The sequence below is a fragment of the Ursus maritimus genome, unplaced genomic scaffold (genome assembly GCF_017311325.1).
Source record: "Ursus maritimus isolate PB19 unplaced genomic scaffold, ASM1731132v1 scaffold_18, whole genome shotgun sequence".
Classification (NCBI taxonomy): Eukaryota; Metazoa; Chordata; class Mammalia; order Carnivora; family Ursidae; genus Ursus; species Ursus maritimus.
In genome coordinates, this window is record NW_024424230.1 from 50,795,800 (window position 1) to 50,817,633 (window position 21,834).

At 46.0% G+C, this 21,834-nt stretch overlaps 1 protein-coding gene across 1 annotated transcript in view; it reads left to right on the forward strand.

The window, feature by feature from the left end:
- Positions 1-1,277: 1,277 nt before the first annotated feature.
- The window catches only part of EMILIN2 (elastin microfibril interfacer 2), a 53,461-nt gene continuing 32,904 nt past the window's right edge, over positions 1,278-21,834 (forward strand). Inside the window, exons 1-2 of the mRNA XM_040632689.1 lie at positions 1,278-1,611; positions 2,140-2,262. Coding sequence (XP_040488623.1) covers positions 1,478-1,611; positions 2,140-2,262 — 257 coding nt within the window. The 5' untranslated portion in view covers positions 1,278-1,477. The remainder of the gene's footprint in view (positions 1,612-2,139; positions 2,263-21,834) is intronic.

The following is a 21,834-nucleotide window of genomic DNA, read 5'->3' on the forward strand; positions in this document are numbered from 1 at the left end:
AGGGAAGTCACAAAGACACAGATTGGGTTACGCAAGACCATTTTTTATCCCTTTCTGTGATTTTTCCCCTCCGGGTGGCTCTTCTGAAAGCTGGGATGACTTCAGCCCTTTTTGTGTCTGAGCTTCCATTAAGAAAGTTCATGGATGGACTATTTCCTTACATGGTATAATTTTCTGCTTGGCTCTTGTGAAGTTTCTACTTAGGGAATATCCTTGCTTCCATTCGCAAATCAAAAGGCCCAGCAACATTATCAAAGCCTATTGGAAATAAAATGGACCAATGGCTTCATTTAGAGAACACAGCAAATGTTTACTGTCCACCTAACAATCCACAGCTAGCGGCAACCTGTTTCCTCACAAATACTGTAGTTATTTATGCAGTCTGCAAATAACCTCCCTCTAATGTTCCTTAGATGAAGCAGGTTGATTCAAATACATCCCCCAGCGTACAACACTTGGGCAGGGATTTTGTGTAACATTCTTCTGTGGAGTCGTTTGATCCCCAAAAGAAACTGGTAGAGATTAGTGTCACTCAAGAATAGGCAGAAAATAGGCAAGCAAGCAAAAAGACAAACGTCTAGCAGTGTTTGGACGTTTTACCATTGTGGTCTTTAATGTTGACAGAAAAGGTTGAGATTCGGACATCAGAAGCAGAGGCTGTGAGATTATCTTTCAAACTGCAGTGTAGCATTTATTAGCGTCTGATGCCGCCCTTGGGTAGCTGTTGTGGCGCGCGGGGCTGTCCCCGTGCTGCCCTGCACGTTGACTTGGAAACTGAAATGGAGGCATGCGGCAGAGTTCAGAGAAGGGGACCCGCGTCCATATCCCCCTCAACTCCAGAGTCCAAATGTGGGGGAATGGCGACGTCCTGCCGGAGGAGGAAACCCGAGTCGAGTCCCTCCCAGGGACTGATAAAGATGTCCCTCACGCTCTCCGGGGGGCCGGCACCCGGGCACAACAGGCACGACGTGAGGACGGCCAGACTCGCCGACTGCGGCCACATCCCCAAGGGGCCGGGGCGCGCCTGCTGGAAGGTGGGAGGAGGAGTTGCTGAGCTTCTGGGAAGAGACCAAAGGATTGAGTAATTGGAAATTCTGTAACTTAGACCCTTCTCCTAAACTCTTCAGCCCTTTCACCCCAAACCCCCTGCCGAGAGGCAAGGGCACCGGAGACAGGGAGCCGCGGTGGAGAGAGAGTCACGTTTCGGAGAGGGAAGTGAAATAAAGAGGGCGGCACCCGGGGGGACCTGTGCGTCATTGAGGGACCGAGGAGAAGCGCGGGCGCACGGGGTGGAAAAGGAGAAGTGGGAGCGAGAAGCCGGAGGGGGCGGCCGCGGAGTGCGGCTGGGGGCGTCGCGAAGCGCCTGAGCCTCTCCTGCCTTCTCCGGCCGCGCCCCGTCCGCCCGCAGCCTTGCGGCTCCAGCCTCGACCCTCAGCGCTCGGGATCCGGCAGGCGGGGCGCGCCCGCCGCGCGCAGAATGTGGCAGCGGACACGGCTCCGGCCCCGCGCGTCCTGGCGCTGGGCACTGGCGCTGCTGACCCTGGGCGGCGCAGGGCTGTGCCACGCCGGCCCGCAGCCCATGCACCCCGCGCGGCCGGGAGCCAGGAACAAGTAAGTGCGCGGTCCCTCTCCTCGTTCCCCGCACGGAGCCCTGGGCCCCCCGCCTACCCCTCCCCGACCCGCGGCCGGGTCCGCGACTGCCCTGCCACAGGCGATGAGCAGCAGCCGGGGGACCCCTTGGGCTGCCCGGGCGGCGCCTCCTCCCGCGGGGCCGTGCGCTCTACGGCCGGCGCGAGGCGCCCGGGGTGATCTCGCCCGCCCTTCGAGCGGTGCTGCCTCCGGGGCCGTGGCGCGCAGGGAGTATCCCGCGGAGCAGGGCGTTCAGGAAAAGACTCCCAAGAATTACCGAAGCCCCTGGGACCGTAGGCACTTTTCTTTTGCCGTCTTTTGCCGGCTAAAGGTGCGGGTTCCCCGAAGGCGCAGCCGCGCACCCTCCCGATGGCTGCTTTGTGGGGCTCCCGCCTCCGCAGAGCCGGCGGGCTCCGTGACCCTCGCTCTATCGGCTCGCCCCCTCTCCCCCAGCCCCATTGTTCTCAGGGTTTACACTGTGGCTTCTCGCTCTCCCTCCCTCAACCCCAGGAACTGGTGCGCCTACATCGTGAACAAGAACGTGAGCTGCTCTGTGCTGGAGGGAAGTGAGAGTTTTATTCAGGCTCAGTACAACTGTGCCTGGAACCAGATGCCCTGTCCGTCCGCGCTGGTGTAAGTCCTTGAGCCCAGGAGCGGGCGGGGTGCGCCGGAGCCCGGGCGGTGGGTGGCGTCGGAGCGTTGGGCTCCAGCCCGTCCGTAAATCTCTTCCAGAGGGAGAGAAAACTCAGGAGCTGAGCAGTCGCTGAGCGGGGTCCCAGGCACGCTGGGGTCTTTTAGAGGCGTGTGTTGTCCGGAGTGAGCGTGGAGGATGCGCACGACTTGCGAGCTTGTGATCGCCGGGGCATAGGAGGGGTGAACGAAGCCCCCACCCCCACCCCACCTCTTTTTTTCTTTCAATTTTATTACTAACATAAGGCAGCTGGACCTAATTAGATCCATATTGTGTGTGCTGGGGCACACAGAAGATTCCAAAATGTATACTGCTCAAAACGTTGAAATGTAGGATTAGCGGAGAGGTTTGTTCTAGCCCGTGTCCTAAAATAGGCGCATTTTGTCCAAATGTCCCCATAAACCGGACCTCTTCCAGTGTTGTAGCTCTCTAAACTGAAGTCCCAGCAATAACTTGCTTGAAAGTGAGTCATTTTTTTCATGTTACATTTGGGGATTTCAGTTAAGACGTTGTCAGGAGAAAATGGTCATCTTTTTGATGAGAATTAATCATCATTTTGCTTATAAAGATTTCATCATCTTAAAAAACAAAGAGGAAGCAATGCAGTAGAATACAAATTCCCTTAAATACATCACACACATTCAATTGTCTTCTGGCAAGCCTTTGTGTTTTTGTATAAGTCAGTTATCAGAGGATGAGCGATTGTGAATCAATGGCTGTTGCGGAACACATGTGATGGTTGAAATTAATTGTTTTCCCCTAAGAATAAGTTGTTTGTCTTAGGGCATTGTTGTCATTACTGCAAAGAATAGCCAGTAGGCGGATCTGTCTTTGGCAAAGCAAAGGGACGGACTGAAACGGGACTCCAGGAAACCTTCTTCCAGAAGGCAGTAGATGAGCCTTCAGGCTTTGTGGGATGGAAGCCGTCTCTGGATCATTCCACTTGGGCTGCTGTGGAAACTGCGAACAGGGAAGGGATAATTTCTGCTAGGCCAACAGCAACAACAACAACCTAGAAGAGACCCCCCCCCCCACTTTCGAATACACAAGAAACAGGCAGAGATAGAATCTCTGGCTCACTGGGTTGGATTTGTCAGAGGGGGTGCGGTACTGTCACAGGTCCTATATCTCTACTCTAGTTCGTAGTTTGTAGACCTCACGGTCCACGGCCCGCAGTGAGAGGAGAGCCGAGTAAGAGCTCTGCATTGTGGCAGAGACGCGGACTAAGTATTCAACACAATTTAAATGGATGTGCTTAAACTGAGAATTATGACTCAGGAATATTTCATTTGTTTTACCCAAGAACTACATGTCGTGGTTTGCTGTATAACCTGAAGACGTGTGGCAACTCAGATGTATGAATTTTGCATTTGGGGAGGTCCTGCTTTTCATTTTGAAGATGTTTCTTTTAAATTTTCTGAACCTATTTAGTGCTTGTGAAATTAAGGGGTGATTTAATTGTTGTATTCGACCAAAACTCAGTGGAACAGATTCTTTGTCGTCAGTGGGGAGCAAATCACCTCCAGATCAGCAGATTAATGAAAGGCAGTTGGAGCATATGTTTGCTCCCCGGTGGGAAGGACAACAAAAAGGGCTCTGAGAAATGGCAGAGGTGGGGCGCCTGGGTGGCGCAGCGGTTAAGCGTCTGCCTTGGGCTCAGGGCGTGATCCCGGCGTTCTGGGATCGAGCCCCACATCAGGCTCCTCCACTAGGAGCCTGCTTCTTCCTCTCCCACTCCCACTCCCCCTGCCTGTGCTCCCTCTCTCGCTGGCTGTCTCTCTCTCTGTCGAATAAATAATTAAAAAAAAAAGAAAGAAAGAAATGGCAGAGGTTTCTGTTGTTTTATTAAATAGAAGCAAAATAAGTGACCTGGGTGTTTTTCTTCAATAATAGCCACCTGAACAATTCAAGTGTGTTTTTACACTTTAGATACTGCATTGTAAGTGTGAAATAAAAAAAATAAGGGCAGACTGTTTTAACTGATCAAGCCGAAAATTTTGAAATTAACTTGTCAATTCAGACTTGACTTTTTTCTTTCTGTTTCTTTAGAGCTAGGAAAGGAGTGGTTTACCTTATTTTTCAACTATGAAATGTTTCCTAAATTTTGATGCTTGGTGGATGATGAAAGTCAAAGCCTCTTTATACTTAAAGAGAATGAATGGCTGTTTAACATGGAATTTCCCAGGTGTTTCTGATGAATCCAGAAGCCCCAGTCACTTCTGTCAAATCACGGGGTTGTTGTCAGGTGAGGTCTTCATTGTTTGATCCCTAGGATCTGAGCCGTGTGGAAGTGAAAGTCCTTTGGAAACTCATCCTGCAGTTACTGAGGAATCCTTTTCGGGTGGTGGAAGTGCTGCAGGGCTGGAGGTTGGCCAAGATGGTGGAGCTAGAATGCAGTTTGGCATGTGGGGCCCGCTGAGCGCCTGGAGTGGCAGGTGCGAGCCAGCAAGGCCTTGCGAGGACAGGGGCGGAGTGGAGTTTCTAGGGATGGTGGAGGGGAAGGAGGAAGAGGAACCAGGAAGGCGAGAGAGCAAAGCCAACTTTAGAAGAGGAAACTTCATCTTAGGGACCTCAGGAGGGGAGGTCCAAGGCTAAGGGGTCCAGTGAGGCGGGTGGCTTTAGCTAGCAGGAAGAATTTTCTTCTACAGAAAGGACGTGGACAGGCATTGCAGTTTGTGTAAGATTAAGGGAATAGGCCGAGAGGAAACTCGGTAACACAGGCATCACATGTGTTTCAAAGACTTCAGTGGAAAAAGGGAGTTGATAGTAGCCAAGCAGGTGAAGAACCACTTAAAGAGAAAACGCTGCATGTTCTGGGACGGAAGTGGAGAAGCCAAGGGAGACGCTGAATAGACTCCCAGACCTAGAGGGCAATCAGCTAGGAAACAAGAGGTTTTATGGGAAGTCCATAGAAATAAGTGGAGAACATCTGTGCCTGGTCATGTCACTGGGCACTGAGCCTCCGTGGGCTGTAGAGACCTAGCCCATGTGCCTTTCCAGAAGGTTTAGACCTTGCTCCATTTGCATATATGAAGAGCCTTTGATTACAGATTGCAAATTTGGGCATCGTTATGTGAAACTAGGAGCAGAGAGGGGTTTTGTGTATGTGGGCATTTTGAGTCATTACTTTTCTGAAACTGTAAAGAAACTTCTGTGTGTCAGGCGCTGCTTTAGGGCTTTTTATTCCATGTATGAGGTTATTTAATTCTTGCAACAACCCTTCAAGATAAAAACCACGGTCCCATTTTGCCAATGAGGAAACAGACTAGGTGTTCCCTAACTTATCTATGGTCACGTGCTGGTAAGCGGCTGAGCTGCCTGCAAACCCAGGGCTCCTGGCCTTTGGCCCCGCAGCGATGGGGAGTAAATTTGTTCCTTTTGGTGTGTGCCTTTGGGGGATGGCACAGTACTCAACTATTGAGAACAATTACACCTTCTTTCATGGAAGCAACTCCCATGTAAGAGTGATTGAGAGCTGTGCGTATGCGTGTGCGCTTAAACCTTTATTGTGGATTATTTGCTATGATGCATTGGACTGTATCATTTTTCGTACTGTCCACTATGCTATACAGTTTAATTTTTCCCGTTTTATTGAGATTTAATGGACATACAGCACTGCATAAATTTAAGGTGTCCAGCAAAAGGACTTACATCTGTTGTCAAATGATTGCCACAGTAAGTTAACATCTGTCATCTCATAGAAAAAAAAAAAAGGAAACATTTTTTCCTTGTGATGCAACTGTTAGGATCTACTCTCTTAACAGATTTCAAATTCAGCATCTATAGCAGTGATAACTACACTCCTGTGCTAGGTTACATCCCCAGGACTTTGTTACAACTGGAAGTTGGCACCTTTGACCGCCTTCATCCGGTTCCCTCTCACCCCACCCCTGCCTCTGTTAACCACAAATCTGATTTCTTTTTCTGTGAGTTTGTGTTTGTTTTTTCTTTAGATTCCATGTGTAAGTGAGAATATATACATACATACAGAATTTGTCTCTCTCTGACTTCACTTAGCATAATGCTTTCAAGCTCCATCCATGTCACATGGTAGGATTTTCCTTTTTTTCATGGCAGAATCCTATTCCATTGTATGTATATACCACAACTTCTTTATCCATTCATCAGCGGACAGTTAGGTTGTTTCCAGATCTTGACTATTGTAGAAATGCTGCTGTGAACATGGGGTGCAGAGATCTGTTTAACACAGAGTTTTTGTTTCCTTTGCATGTATACCAAGAAGTGAAATTGCTGGCTCATATGGTACTTCTTTTTTTTTTTTTTGAGGAACGTCCACACTGTTTTCCATAGTGGTCGCACCAATTTACATTCCCACCCACAATGTACAAGAGTTCCCTTTTCTCCACATCCTTTGCAGCATGTATGGCTTGTCCTTTTGATGTCTTATTTTAATAAAGTATTCAGGGCCTGACGCAAGTGAGAGTACCTCCCTGGAGCACATTATTGTGATGAGAAAAGCGGCTCATCACCTTACACCTTCAGAGCAGCTCCATGGGGGCATTATCCCCATTCTACAGAAGGTCATGTAGTTAGGATGTAGCTGATCCTGGATGCAAATCCAGTCATATTTCCAAGCCTTAGACTCTTCCCCCTCCACACCGCATGGTCCCTTGCTGTCTGGACCCACACCCGAGGGTGTGTGTGTGTGATGCCTGCCATAGCGCATGCTGGGACACTGGCACCCCTGGTGAGATGGAAGGGAGGGGTGATGGTCTGAGGTTTCCTAGATCCCGCTCTACAACGGGATGGTGGCGTGTGGGTGGACTGCTGGTAGGAGACAGGCTACCTTCTCCTTCTTGGACTGGGCATTGTTTCCTCTCATGCAGCATTCATGCTTTGGGGCACTGATTCCAGAGAGTCTGTAACCTCCCACTCCGCTGCTTCAGTCCAGCTGACTGCTGTGAGTGTTTGAGGCATTTGGGGGAGTCCTGTGTGCGGAGCAGCTGCCCTGTAGGTGAGGACATCCGGGGATTTCCATTGGAAGGCAGGATTATTTCCCTGTATTGGCTTTGCTCCCAGCTCAAGGCTGAGGCGCTCTGCAGGGTGGGGTTTCCTACTCTCTGCGCCCACAAACTGACTTGGGTTTATCAGCATCTACTCAACCCAGCTCCTGCCCCCTCTTGGGTGTGTTGCATCTGGGTGGAATTTTTCCTATGAGCGCTTTAAAAGAATCTCATCAGTTGGGGGAGGAACTGGGTGGGACCAACTAGGGGAGCCTGTGCTGCTGTGATAACATAGGAGAAGAATTTGTGAATTTGTAGCAGGTGTGAATTCTAAGTGCTGAGTTCCAGAACTCCTCTAATTCTCAGATTCCAAGGGGGAGCAGATGGTCATTCAGTTGGAAAAAAAGTTGTTTATTAGAAAGCAATCTCAACCAGGAAAAGCTTTTTTTTTTTTTTTAAATAACAACACTTAAGGCTGCAAAAATAATGAGGACTTACCTCTTCTAGAGTAAATTCTGCAGTTTCTACATCTCCAGGAACAGAATTCCATTCAACTGGAAAACGTGCCTCTTGTGTGTACAGCTTTGGGGGAATTCTTTTTCCTTCAGCTTTTAAACATCTTGCAATCAGTTGGCTTTTAAAAGCTTTGCTCCTTGGCTTTGAGGGTAATTTGAATCAACTGAGGGAGGCTGAGCTAGCGTGTGGGGGAGGAGAGAACGCGTGCCTTGAGTGGCGGCGGTACCCAGACCCCGGGAGCCGCGTGCACTGTCCGCCCTTCTTCGGTTGGCCTTCCTTATCAGCTTTTTGGAGGTACATCAGTGTTGCTGCTCTAGAATCTTCTGATCTTCCCTTCAGTCTTTTTGTACGTTTGTTCTTTCCCTCTTCTTAGGTTCCTGGTAGATCAGATGCTAGGTTTGTAGAGTCCTTCCACAGTCATTAACGTTTTCTCATCACAAGCTCAGCCAGATTAGTTAGGACAGAGATGGGGGGTCTTAGAAGAGGTTTATGGTTATGGGCTACATTTTCCACCTTTCTTACCCTGGAGAAAAAATAATGGGATTCAAATAGAGCTTATGGTCTTATTTTCTTAAGAAAAACAGTTGCTTCTCGTTAAACCCCCTTTTGGTCCCATTGTTTGGTCTTTCTCCACTGATCTATTCCTCTCTGTTGGCACTTGGTAAACGAACTAAAATTCTGAGGTAGCCAAGAAAGGGGACCTAAATGGGAGCAAGTGTCCCCTGAGGTAGTCCTTCTAGGTTGCCTGATGTGGCCAATGTGCTCTGGAAGAGGAAATAGAAACCGTGGCTTCTGGTCTGACTTCTACCGCCACCGAGCTGTGTGACTTCAGGCAAGTCCGTCAGCCTCTCTGAGACACATTTTCCTCATCTCTACATTACTGGTGCAGTACCATAGCTGACAGAACTTTTAAAAGTGTGCTATCACGGGGGATGGGGTAACTGGGTGATGAACATTAAGGAGGGCACGTGGTGTAATGAGCACTGGGTGTTTGTTACATGCAACTGATGAATCACTGACCTCTACCTCAGAAACCAGTAATACATTATATGTTAATTGAATTTAAATAAAAATAAAATTTAAAAAATAATTCCATTTGGTAAAAAGAAAAGTGCACTCTCATACTCCTGTAGGGTACACTTAGCAGGAATGTCTCCTGAACACTCCTTATTCTCATCGTTTGGAGTGCTGTGGCCTCTCAGGTGTGTTTATCGTTGAAGGCTTTGAATTTGAAGTTAATGCTTCTGGACCTGTTAGAGAAAGCCTGCAGTGCTAAAAAATGAAATAGGGGCGCCTGGGTGGCACAGCGGTTAAGCGTCTGCCTTCGGCTCAGGGCGTGATCCCGGCGTTATGGGATCGAGCCCCACATCAGGCTCCTCCGCTATGAGCCTGCTTCTTCCTCTTCCACTCCCTGCTGTGTTCCCTCTCTCGCTGGCTGTCTCTATCTCTGTCGAATAAATAAATTAAAAAATAATTTAAAAAAATGAAATAAACTCCATAAACGAAGATAATAATTCAGTAAATGGAACAAATAAAATCAGCTCCAAACATGAAGTTAACTTGGAGATTGCTCTGGAAGCAGAGGCAGCCCTGGTTTCTCCGGGGAATGCACGTCGATGATTCCGGTCGATTTCAAGGCCGTGTTCCAGGGCTGGTGGGCCCCGGCTGCAGGTGTGCGCGCCCGCGGTGGCTCAGTAGGGAGCCAGTGGGACGTGCCAGGCTGCGGGAGCGCCGGTGAAGTCTGCCTGTCCCCCGGCCACCGCGCCGCTCTAACCCTTTGCCTTGAGGAAAAAAGGCCCCTTCCTCGGGTTGATAATAGCGGGACGTTACTAACGTTGACTGAGTGTGAGTAATATAGTAGGGACGGGACGGGGCGGTTACCCAGTGTTGTACATACTGGTTTTTATAAAACCTAAAGCTGACAGACTGTCACCCAAATGTTCTGACTTATTGCTGGTCCAAACAAACACTGACTTTCTTTTTTTTTTTTACGACTCAGAATTAATTGTTTCTGTCCTTGATAAAACTGTTTTCTGGACTTAAAGATAACAAAGAACCACTTGATCAAATGATGCGAGCTTGACTTCTCATGAAGAACAGTTTTCCTGGACAGCTGGGGAGAGGAACGTAGTAGTTGTCAGTGTGACAGCAGTTCCCACTGGAGGAAAATAATGAAATTATTAAAATGAAACTCATCAAGAAGTTGTCTTCTTTCTTTCCTGTTTTAAAGTGGTGATGTGTGCTGGACAAAAGTAGGGGCGGTTCAAACTAACCAAATGCCTGGTTTGAAAATGCTGTAGAAGCAAACTTTTCTGGGTGTGTTAGGACCCAGCTGTTCTTGCCTCCCCCCACTTTCCACTAAGAAAATATTAGATTAGGGAATACGCCTAAACATTATTCTCTGCAGCGTCAGCCTTTCAGGGCAGTGTATTTTACTAGGCATTTGCTTAAGAGACCAGTGGTTTAGGCGAAACCTTCTCACACTGGCCATTTCGATGAAAGGGAATTTGCTATAAGACCTCTCAACTTTTTCCTAACATTCTCCGACTTCATACACATTTGTGATTGTACGGGGTCTGCGGAATGGGCTTTATTCAGTTATCTTTGACAGATTTTGCTCACAGTCCATTATAAAACAAGGTTCTAGAAAGTTCCTTCTTCAAGTCGTTTCTCTACAATTGCCCAGCAGGGATGCTGTTGAAGGATCATAGGTTAAGGACCTAAATTTTTTTTCTAAACTATAGTGGTGAAAATGCCACTTGTTTTTCTGCTGAGGTTTTCTATGTATCTTGAATTTTTTTATTTAAATGTAATTAGCCAACATATTAGTATATCATTAGTTTCAGAGGTAGAATTTAGTGATTCATCAGTTGCATATAACATCCAGGGCTCATCACATCATGTGCCCTCCTTAATGCCCCTCACCCAGTTACCTCATCCCCCATCTCCCTCCCCTCCAGCAACCCTCAGTTTGTTTCCTTTTGTTAAGAGTCTCTTATGGTTTGTCTCCCTCTCTGAAAACCGAGCCCCAAAGCTATGGCTGTGATTGCGACAGAACCCAGGGCGGGGTGAGTTTCACAATCCAGCGTTTGCGGGAGATCTTTTCACCATTAAAAGTGTTTCTCTGGCTTGTGTCGGTGTCAGTGCAAAGAGCTCTCCCGTGCCGGTAGAATGAGGCCTTGGGCAGGGAGGCAGAGTTGAGCCTTTCTGAATATTTTGAACATTCCAGAATCTCGGGTCTGGCCAGCTGTCCTGACAGCGTTCGGGTCTGGTTCATGCGTCAGGGGTAGTGCGTTGGACATTCTTCAGCTGCTTTCAGCTGGGACAGCAGCTTTCCAGGATGACGGTGCCAGGTCAGGGCTCTGGCTCGGTCATCATCAACGAGGCACCCTCTTCCCATCCCAACATGGTGCATCATCTTTTGGCAACTCAAAAGATATTTGGAAGTCCTTCTGTTGCATTATTGCAAAAACAGCTAACAAGATGTAACACAGAGTCCTTGCTCACTGATGGTGAGGAGGGAAGGCAGAAACACCATCTATGGCTCGTTTCCTGAACCAAATAGCACAGCACCCTCTAAACACTCCTTGTCAGAATTGTCACTGGGAAAATAATGATCCCAATGAGTAGTCACTCTTTGTCATATTTTCTTTTTTTTTTTTAAGATTTTATTTATCTGAGAGAGAGAGAGAGAAAGAGCCTGAGTGGGAGAAGGGGCAGAGAGAGAGGGAGACGCAGGCTCTCTGCTGAGCAGGGAGCCTGATGTGGGGCTCAATCCCAAGGTGCTGGGATCATGACCTGAGCTGAAGGCAGATGCTCAACCGACTGAGCCACCCAGGTAGGTGCCCCTTGTCATATTTTCAAAATGCCAATTTATGTTTTTGTGTGTGATTCTGCACAAAATGGCAATTTTGATTGTTTTTACAAAGTGGCAATTTGAAGGCAGTTAGAAAAAAAATTGTTTTGACTATCTTCCTTAGTCAACGATCCATACCTTGTAAAGTACAAAAACAAATATTAGGTCTAACTTCCCAACAGATAAAGCAAATGGTTGTGTAAAGAACAATCTGATACATTTAAAAAGAAAACCCAAAACTTTAGTTAAATCCTCATCTTGGAAAACTCTGAAAAAGACTTAATGATGTGGTTTTGGTTTCTACTTAACTGAGTTCTATTGCGTAGTCAAGACAAGACTATCTGGCACTCGATTTCCTAGTCCTGAAGAGATTTTAAACACCCTAAGACAGAAATGCATGTGTGTGTGTGTGTATGTATATAAAATATATGTATTGTATACAACAGCTTTATCGAGGTCTAATCTGCATAAATCATACATATTTAAAGTGGTATAATTAAGTGCTATGACATGTGTGTGCACCCATGAAGCCAGCATCACGATCAAGATATCGAACATATCCATTGCCTCCAAAACTTTCCTCGCACCCCTTGCAAGCCTTTCCTCTGGTTTCTCCCCACATTCTCCCCAGGCAGCTGCTGATCTGCTTTCTATCACCATAGATAAGTTTGCATTTTCGAGAGTTTGACGTGTAAATAGTCATAGAGTACGTACTCTTACATGAGCCTTTTTTCATCCGTCATTGGGAGGAACACCCATGTCGTACTACGTATCAACAGGTGCTGACCGTGTCGCTGAGTAGGATTCCTTCGCATGAGCGTGCCGGCACCTGCACACAGTTGTTTGTAGCTGAGGACTTGCGGCAAAACGGTGTGGAAAATCACTTGTATTGATAGTAGGGTCACTTCTCTGATTTGTCTGAAGACAAATTAGATGGTAACAGATGCATGACAGATGTAGGGCACTGGATAAAACCATAGCGGATGGAGTCAGAAAAACACATTTCACGTTTAGAGCCCTGAAAAATGTTGGATTGAGGCTACATCATTAGCTTAAGCCATTTCAAATTGGCAGAAAGCTCAGTGAGGTTAAAGACGACTCATTTGGAGACCATGGGTTACTCCGCTTCATTAAACAAACATTTTTGTGGAAGGCCTCCGTCTGGCCCAGGGTTAGTCCCCATGAGGACACAGCAAGGAACCCGACCTCTCTCCTTCCCTCCAGAAATTCCCATCCAGTCAATGAATGAGACACAGAACTAATTACAAAATGAAAGGTAGAAATGAGGATTGTAGTACAGAAGTACAAGTGGCTGAGGACGTTGGGAGGTGGAAGGAACGACTTCGGCCAGGCGGAGTCTAAGAACCTGCTTGCCGGTGGTGACATCTTAGCAGGGCTTTGAAGGGTGGCCCCAGTTGAGTATGTGCAGATTTGAGAGGACACCAGCATAAAACAGGAAGACGTGGGCTATAGTCTAGAGGTGGGAAGCGAAGAGGCATCTGTGGGGAAGTGTGAACCCGTGTCTGGAGGGCTGCCTCCTCCTGAAGGCTGAGGGAAGGCTCTGCTCCGGGCAGCTCTCCCTGGCGTGTAGATGGCCACCTTCCTGCCAGTGTCTCCCGTCCTTTCCCTCTGTGTGTCTCCGTGCCCCATTGGATTAGGGCCCATCCCGATGGCCTCATTTTAACTTGATTACCTCTGTAAAGACCCTATCTTTAAATCAGGTCACACTCTGAGGTACCAAGTAGGGGGTGAGGACTCCATATCTTTTTTGGAGGAACACAGTTCAACCCACAACAACCAGTGTTGGGAGGTTGGGCTGTATCATTTAGGCAAAGGTGAGTCATGGAAGGTTTTTTTGTTCTGTTTTGTTTTAAGAAAGAGATAGAGAATGAATTGAGGGGGGAGGGGAAGAAGGCAAGGGAGAAGCAGACTCCACACTGAGCAGGGAGCCAGACATGGGGCTCGATCCCAGGACCCCGGGCATCACGACCTGAGCCAACAGGAGACGCCCAACTGACTGAGCCACCCTAGTGCCCCCATGGAAGGTTTTTGATTTGGGACACCATTGGAACTTCGCTTCCAAATGCTAATCAGGCAATGTGTGCAAAACAGATCTGAGAGGGGGAGAGCAGGCTGGGGGTGAGGGGGTGGTGGGAGGGGCCCCGTGGGGAGACTGGCCACAGTCCATGCAGAACCTGTGGTGGGGGAAGCCGACCTGGCCATGCAGAGGATGAGAAGCAGCAGCCCAGTCGAATGGCCAGGTGGCCTCTCCTCTGCGCGGGTTGAGGATACATGAAGAGCTGTCACGGGGTGATCTGTGTAGTGCGTTGTCAAGGGTATTGATAAAAAGGACCACGTGTGTGAAGAAAGGCACGTTAGTTCAAGGACTGTCGTTTGAAGGTTATGGCAGGATTGCCTTTATCCATGGGACAATCACTTCATTATTCATCACCCTCTGTCAAGAACCAACTATAATTCTTCATATGGGCAATTGAGACCATTATTGTGGAAGGAACTCATATTTTTAGTCTTATTGCAAATTTTTTGCCTTACAATAAATTTATATATGTCCGTATGCATACAACACATGGAGTGTAAGCGTATAATTTATATAAGCCTTTATAGTTTCACAGTTTTCACAGCCATTGTCAAATTTTATTCTTGAAATATCTGAGAGGTAAAAGGGGGGCAAATACTAAAATGCCAATTTATTTAAGTTTTAATTGAATTCTAGTTAGTTAATATAGTGTAATATTGGTTTTAGGAGTAGAATTTAGTGATTCATCACTTACATAAAACACCCAGTGCTCATCATAACAAGCGCCCTTCTTAATACCCATCACCAGCTAGCCCATCCACCACCCCACCTCCATCCAGCAACCCTCAGTTAGTTCTCTATAGTTAAGAGTCTCTTATGGTTTGCCTCCCTCGCTTTTTTTCCCCTTCCCCGATGTTCATCTGCTTTGTTTCTTAAATTCCATGTATGAGTGAAATCCTGTGGTATTTGTCTCTCTTTGACTTGCTTATTTCACTTGGCATAATATACTCTAGCTTCATCCATGTCATTGCAAAGAGCAAGAGTTCATTCTTTTTGATGACTGAGTAATATTCCATTGTATGTATATACCACATCTTCTTTATCCATTTACCAGTTGATGGACATTTGGTCTCTTTCCATAGTTTGGCTATCGTGGACATCACTGCTATAAACATTGGGGTACAGGTGCCCCTTCGAATCAGTATTTTTTGTATCCTCTGGGTAAATAACCTAGTAATGCAATTGCTAGGTCATATGATATCTCTATTTTCAACTTTTTTTTTTAAAGATTTTATTTATTTATTTGACAGAGATAGAGACAGCCAGCGAGAGAGGGAACACAAGCAGGGGGAGTGGGAGAGGAAGAAGCAGGCTCATAGTGGAGGAGCCTGATGTGGGGCTCGATCCCATAACGCCAGGATCACGCCCTGAGCCGAAGGCAGACGCTTAACCGCTATGCCACCCAGGCACCCCTCTATTTTCAACTTTTTGAGGAACCTCCATACTGTTTTCCAGAGTGGCTGCACCAGTTAGCATTCCAATCAACAGTACAGAGGGGTTCCTCTTTCTTTGCATCCTTGCCAACATCTGTTGTTTCCTGTGTTGTTAATTTTAGCCATTCTGACAGGTGTGAGGTGGTATCTCATTGTGGTTGTGATTTGCATTTCCCTGATGATGAGTGATGTTGAGCATCTTTTCATGTGTCTGTTGGCCATCTGGATGTCTTCTTTGGAAAAATGTTGATTCATGTCTCCTGCCCATTTCTTAACTGGATTATTTGTTTTTTGGGTGTTGAGTTTGATAAATTCTTTGTAGATTTTGGATACTAACCCTTTATGTCATTTGCAAATATTCTCCCATGCAGTCAGTTGCCTTTTAGTTTTGTTGATTGTTTCTTTCACTGTGCAGAAGCTTTTTATTTGATGAAGTCCCAATAGTTTATTTCTGCTTTTGTTTCCCTTGCCTCAGGAGACCTATCTAGAAAAATGGTGCTATGGCTGATGTCAAAGAGGTTACTGCCTATGTTTTCTTCTAGGGTTTCCTGTCTCACATTTAGGTCTTTAAGCTATTTGGAGTTTATATTTGTGTGTGGTGTAAGAAAGTGGTCCAGTTTTTCTTTTGTATGTTCCTATCCTGTTTTCCCAGCACCATTTGTTGAAGAGACTTTTTCCATTGGATGTGCTTTCCTGCGTTGTCGAAGATTAGTTGACCATAGCGTTGTGGGTCCATTTCTGGGTTTTCTATTCTGTTCCATTGATCTATAAGTTTGGTTTTGTGCCAGTATCAGACAGTCTTGATCACTACAGCTTTCTAATACAGCTTAGAGTCCGGAATTGTGATGCCTCCTGCTTTGCTTTTCTTTTTCAAGATTGTTTTGACTATTCAGGGTCTTTTGTGGTTCCACACAAATTTTTGGATTGTTTGTTCCAGCTCTCTGAAAAAAGCTGGTGGTATTTTGATAGGGATTGCATTCAATGTGTAGATAGCTTTGGGTAGTATAGACATTTTAACAATATTCTTCCAATCCATGAGCATGGAATGTCTTTCCATTTCTTTGTGTCATCTTCAATTTCTTTTGTAAGTGTTCTATAGTTTTCGGAGTACAGATCTTTTCCCCTTTGGTTAGGTTTATTCCTAGGTATCTAATGGGTTTTGGTGCAATTGTAAACGGGATCGACTCCTTGAGTTCTCTTTCTGCTGCTCCATTACTGGTGTACAGAAATGCAAGACATGGGGTGCCTGGGTAGCTCAATGGATTAAACATCTGATTCTTTTTTTTTTTTTAAGATTTTATTTATTTATTTGACAGAGAGAGACAGCCAGCGAGAGAGGGAACACAAGCAGGGGGAGTGGGAGAGGAAGAAGCAGGCTCCCAGTGGAGGAGCCTAATGTGGGGCTTGATTCCAGGACTCTGAGATCACACCCTGAGCCGAAGGCAGATGCTTAACGCCTGAGCCACCCAGGCACCCCAAACATCTGATTCTTGATTTCAGCTCAGGTCAGGATCTCATGGGTTGTGAGAGGGAACCCCATGTCGGGCTCTGTGATCAGTGGGGAATATGCTTGAAGATTCTTTCCCCCTGCTCCTCCCCCAACTTGTGTGCGCGTTCTCTCTCTCAAATAAATAAATAAATAAATAAATAAATATTAAAAAAAAAAAAAGAAATGCAAGACATTTCTGCATGTTAATTATCCTGCAACTTTGCTCAATTCCTGTATCAGTTCTAGCAATTTTTTGGTGGAGTCTTTCGGGTTTTCTACATAGAGTATCATGTCATCTGCAAATAGTAAAAGTTTGATTTCTTCCTTGCTGATTTGGATGCCTTTTATTTCTTTTTGTTGTCTGATTGCTGAGGCTAGGACTTCTAGTACTATGGTAAATACCAGTGGTGAGAGTGGACATCCTGTCTTATTCCTCACCTTGGAGGAAAAGCTCTCAGTTTTTCCCCATCGAGGATGGTATTAGCTGTGGGTCTTTTGTATATGGTCTTTACGATGTTGAGGTATGCTCCTTCTATCCCTACTTTGTTGAGGGTTTTTATCAAGAATGGATGCTGTGCTTTGCCAAAGGCTTTTTCTGCAACTATTGAGAGGATCATATGATTCTTTTCCTTTCTTTTATTAATGTGGTGTTATCACATTGATCGATCTGCAAATACTGAACCACCCTTGCAGCCCAGCAATAAATCCCACTTGGTAGTGGTGAATAATCCTTTTAATGTACTGTTGGATTCAAATTTTTGTATCCATGTTCATCAGGTATATTGGTCTGTAATTTTCCTTTTAGTGGGATCTTTGTCTGGTTTTGGAATCAAGATAATGCTGGCCTCATAGAATGAGTTTGGAAGTTTTCCTTCCATTCTTTTTTTTGAAACACTTTGAGAAGAATAGGTATTAACTCTTTTTTAAATGTCTGGTAGAATCCCCCTGGAAGCCATCTGGCCCTGGACTCTTGTTTGTTGGGAGATTTTTGATTACTGATTCAATTTCTTTGCTGATTCCAGGTCTGTTCAAGTTTTCTGTTTCTTTCTGTTTCAGTTTTGATAGTTCATATGTTTCTAGGAATTTTATCCATTTCTTCCAGATTGCCCAATTTGTTGGCATATAATTTTTCATTATATTCTCTTATAATTATTTGATTTCTGTGGTGTTAGTTGTGATATCTCTTCTTTCATTTGTGATTTTATGACTTTGGGTCCTTTCTCTTTTCTTTTTGATAAGTCTGGCCAGGGGTTTATCAATCTTATTCTTTCAACAGACCAGCTCCTAGTTTCATTGATCTGTTCCGTTTTTGGGGTTGGTTTGTTTTCTATAACATTTACACCTGCTCTGATCTTTATTATTTCCCTTCTCCTGCTGGCTTTACGCTTTATTTGCTGTTCTTTTTCTAGCTCCTTGAGGTGCAAGTTTCGGTTGTATATTTGAGACTTTTCTTGCTTCTTGAGGTAGGCCCGCATTGCTGTGTACCTATAAACGCCAATTTATATTTGAGGTAACTGAGGATTAGAGAAGTTTTCAGGTCTTGTCTGACACAACTGGTCTTTGGTTGAGCTGGGACTGGAATAGCCCCTGTTGTCATGGATAATAGTACTGGATTTTGTTCTCCATATCATCTCCACAGAAATAGGATTGCTCAGTATAGGATCCCAGAGATTCAAGGAAAGCCATAGGGTGGTGGCTGGTACCACCTGGTATGCCTCCAGAGGATGTGTGCTGAATGCATGAGTGAAAGAGAGCGTGTGGGTTTTAATTTTTCTATTAAGACTATTGTTTTTAAAACAGTCAATGTTCACAGCAAAATTGAAGGGAAGGCGCATAGATTTTCCTCATTCCCGCTTCCTCCACACACGCACAGCCTTCCCCATTCTCACCACCCCCCACCAGAGAGGTACATTTGTTACAGTCGGTGAACCTACATTGACACATGATAATCACCCAAAAGTCCACAGTTGACACTAGGCTTTATTTTGGGGAGGGCATGTGATTTTAGCTTGTCTTTCCTCCCACTGTTAAGAATCATGTGTGTTTTCAGTTTTCAGGTTTTAGTCATGGAGACCATCAGTCTGAACAACTGTCTTTGGTTTGTGTTTTTAAAATAGAAGTTGTGACACACATATTAGTCTTGAAAATAATTGTTAATACTGAATGAAAATGCAGTGACTTGCAGCTAAAATGAGGATTTGAGATGTGACAGATTCCAGTCAAATCGAAGTAATGATGTAACTTAGCTTCTTGAACCGGCAGTCTCCGTGTAACCTTTAAAGATTTTTGCCAAGTTGTGAGTGTACGTCAGCTAGCTCTCTGACGCGTGATACAGCTTTCGTTCTGTCAGAGTTCACGTTACACAGCAGTAAAGCAAAATTCAACTGAGTAAATGTTAAGGTTGTAGTGTCGTCATTCAGCAATTCATTAATCAGGCAGCCTCCCGTTTAGTAGAGAGAAGGAGCTCCAAAGAGCTTTTCAAAATGAACAGCTTTTATGGGTAGAAAATGGCGGGGAAAGGAAGTTTCTAGCGAAGAGTGGATTGTTTTAGACAAAGTTGCCTTCGAATGGGGTGGGAAGGGGTCTGTCGGTGGATTACCTCACTAGTGCTGACCAGGTAATTCGGGAGAAACTGGTGAAAGGTCACATTCCTGGGAGAGGCTGAAACTGCTGTGAGGTTAGATCTTGAGTCTTGGTTTGCTGACATGGGGCCTGGGGCTTAGCACAAGAGACTCCATTTGGAGCCCGTTTACTCTCCCTTTTTTTTTTTTTAAGATTTATTTGTTTATTTATTTGAGAGAGAGAGAGAAAAGCACTAGCAGGAGGGGCAAAGGAGGGAGAATCTCAAGCAAACTCCACGCTGAGCATCGAGCCCCAGAGGGGGCTCGGTATCACCACCCTGAGCATGGCCTGAGCCAAAACCAAGAATTGGCCACTTAACCGACTGGGCCAACCAGGTGCCCTGTTATCTCTTTTTAAACACAAGTATAAAGAATGATTTGGTGTTACTGGGAAGTTACAGTGACCAAAGACAGAACTTCATTTTGAGAAAGCTAAGTTATAAAAATATAGGGAAGTACCTCAAAGATTAATTTTGTGGCTTTGAAAATATCGTGCTGGCTTATATATTTTATTCATAAAAGTTGAAGCCAGTTTCAGTGAAGGCTTTGGGTGGTGGGCCAGCTTAGGCACCTGCTTATTGGGAGGACAAGAACTACTACTTAAACCACACATTTAATTGTCTTACTTAAATTAAACAACACAATAATGCAATCTGTGTAGTTTTTCCTAAAAATAAAACCAAAAAAAATCCCAAAACCATGATTTCAAGGAAATGGAAGCAAGCTACTATCTTAAAACTAGTTAACTGACGTCCGTTGGGTCCCCCTTCACCTCAAAGTCTATATATTTGTCTTGCTTCTCAATTTGCAAGAATTTTGAATGCCCAGAAGGTTCCCTCCAAACTGGGATAGTGTCCAAGGCATACTGTCCAGCAGCCCCCTTGTACCTGGGTTCTGTGTGGCTCTCTCAGAACCACACGGAGCTAGCCAACACAGGGAACACCGTAGCCTCCAGTGCCTTGAGAAAATCCCACCTGACAAGTCTGCAGGAGTAGTGAGGACTTTCCTGAAGACTGTGGCTATGGTTAGAGAATGCCATAGAGTCATCAACCCTAAACATCCACTGGCCACACCAGCATCTTGGAGAATAGCTCCCCCTCACTTCTTTCTCCTCTGGTGGCCTCCTGCTCTGTCACCCGTACCCCTTTGAGAGCAAAAAAACCAAATTCTTCTTCTTGCCTGGCTAGGCAGCTGCCAGCCCCTGCTCGTCCACACGTGGGCCTGGGCTGGAGTGAGTTATGGCAGCACCTTCCAAAGAAAAACCACACTCATTCTGAGTGGAGTGCAGGTGAATGAAAATCTCTCCACCTCACTGTGTTAAGTGTGGATTAAGGAAAAACAAACAAACCTAAAGGAGTATTGGGTTATCCCGGACAATGTGAGAAGTAGGAAACTAGACTGTAACATTGTGGTCATAAATTAGAAAAGAAATGGAAGTGGTCCTGTATTTGCAATATGCCCAATTATTACTTCTACTGAGAATGAAGTGACCCGAAGGAAGAAGGTGTTGTTTTTGTATCTGCTGAGAAATTCCTACTGTCTTGGGATTTTTCTAAGCATCTCGGGGACCTCACCAAGTCACAGGTGTGGTCTGAAGCTTGCCAGCATCCATGGTGTCCAGCCAAAGGACGGGGATCCCTACAGGGGAGGAATGGATGTTGCAAACCGAGACAAAGGAAACACAAGAAAAAGGATTTTGAAATGACTGCGACATTCGTAGGAGAATTTGAGGAAATGATTTCTCCTCTTAAAAAAAAGAGGAAAAAATCAAAATAGAGTTATCTGGTAGTTCTGGAAAGAAAGGTTTGGATCCCCAAACCACGGAAAGTCGTTTTCGTGGTGAGCATCCCGGGAAGGGCCGAGCCGGCAGATGTTCTCATGGCTCGCACCGTGGGAACAGAGGATGAGGGCAGCAGGGAGAGAGCGGGAGGAGCGTCCTGTCATTCTGGCTCCGGGGGGGATGAGGAAACATGATGTCAGTGTGAGGAATGGAACGGTATAGAATTTGGGGGGGGGGGGGAAGCATCCTGCAGCCGTGATGACCATCCAGGAAGGAATCCTGTGGGAGAATGCAGGCCTTCATTAATTGTGGATTATGGAGCCTTCCAGAAAGTCGTCACCGTGCACTGGCCGGCCCTCTACTCCACTGTGGCCTGACTTTTGTAATGGATTACCCAAAGTCAGGAAGTGAAAACTAAGAATGTGGGCTCCTAGGAGCGCATGCATAAGCTGTATTTCACGGTGCTGGACACGCCCTGCCCTTGGACATGTGGTCCTTTCTAGCAATGCACGCTCTCTCTGAAGGATGGTGCCCCCTGCTCTCATGGGCGACCCGAGAATAGCAGCTTCGCCATCTATTGCCGCTGACTTGGGACCCAGCCTCCAGCGAGCTGAGCAGCGAGCTGCCGGTGGTGTTCCTGAGTCATTTTCCTTCAGGGCAGCAGAGTCACTCTGTCCCCAGGCCAAAGCGGAGGGGGGGGGATCATTGTAAAGCACGGGGGGGGGGGATACTCCTCACGCTGTGTAATCGGAGCAAA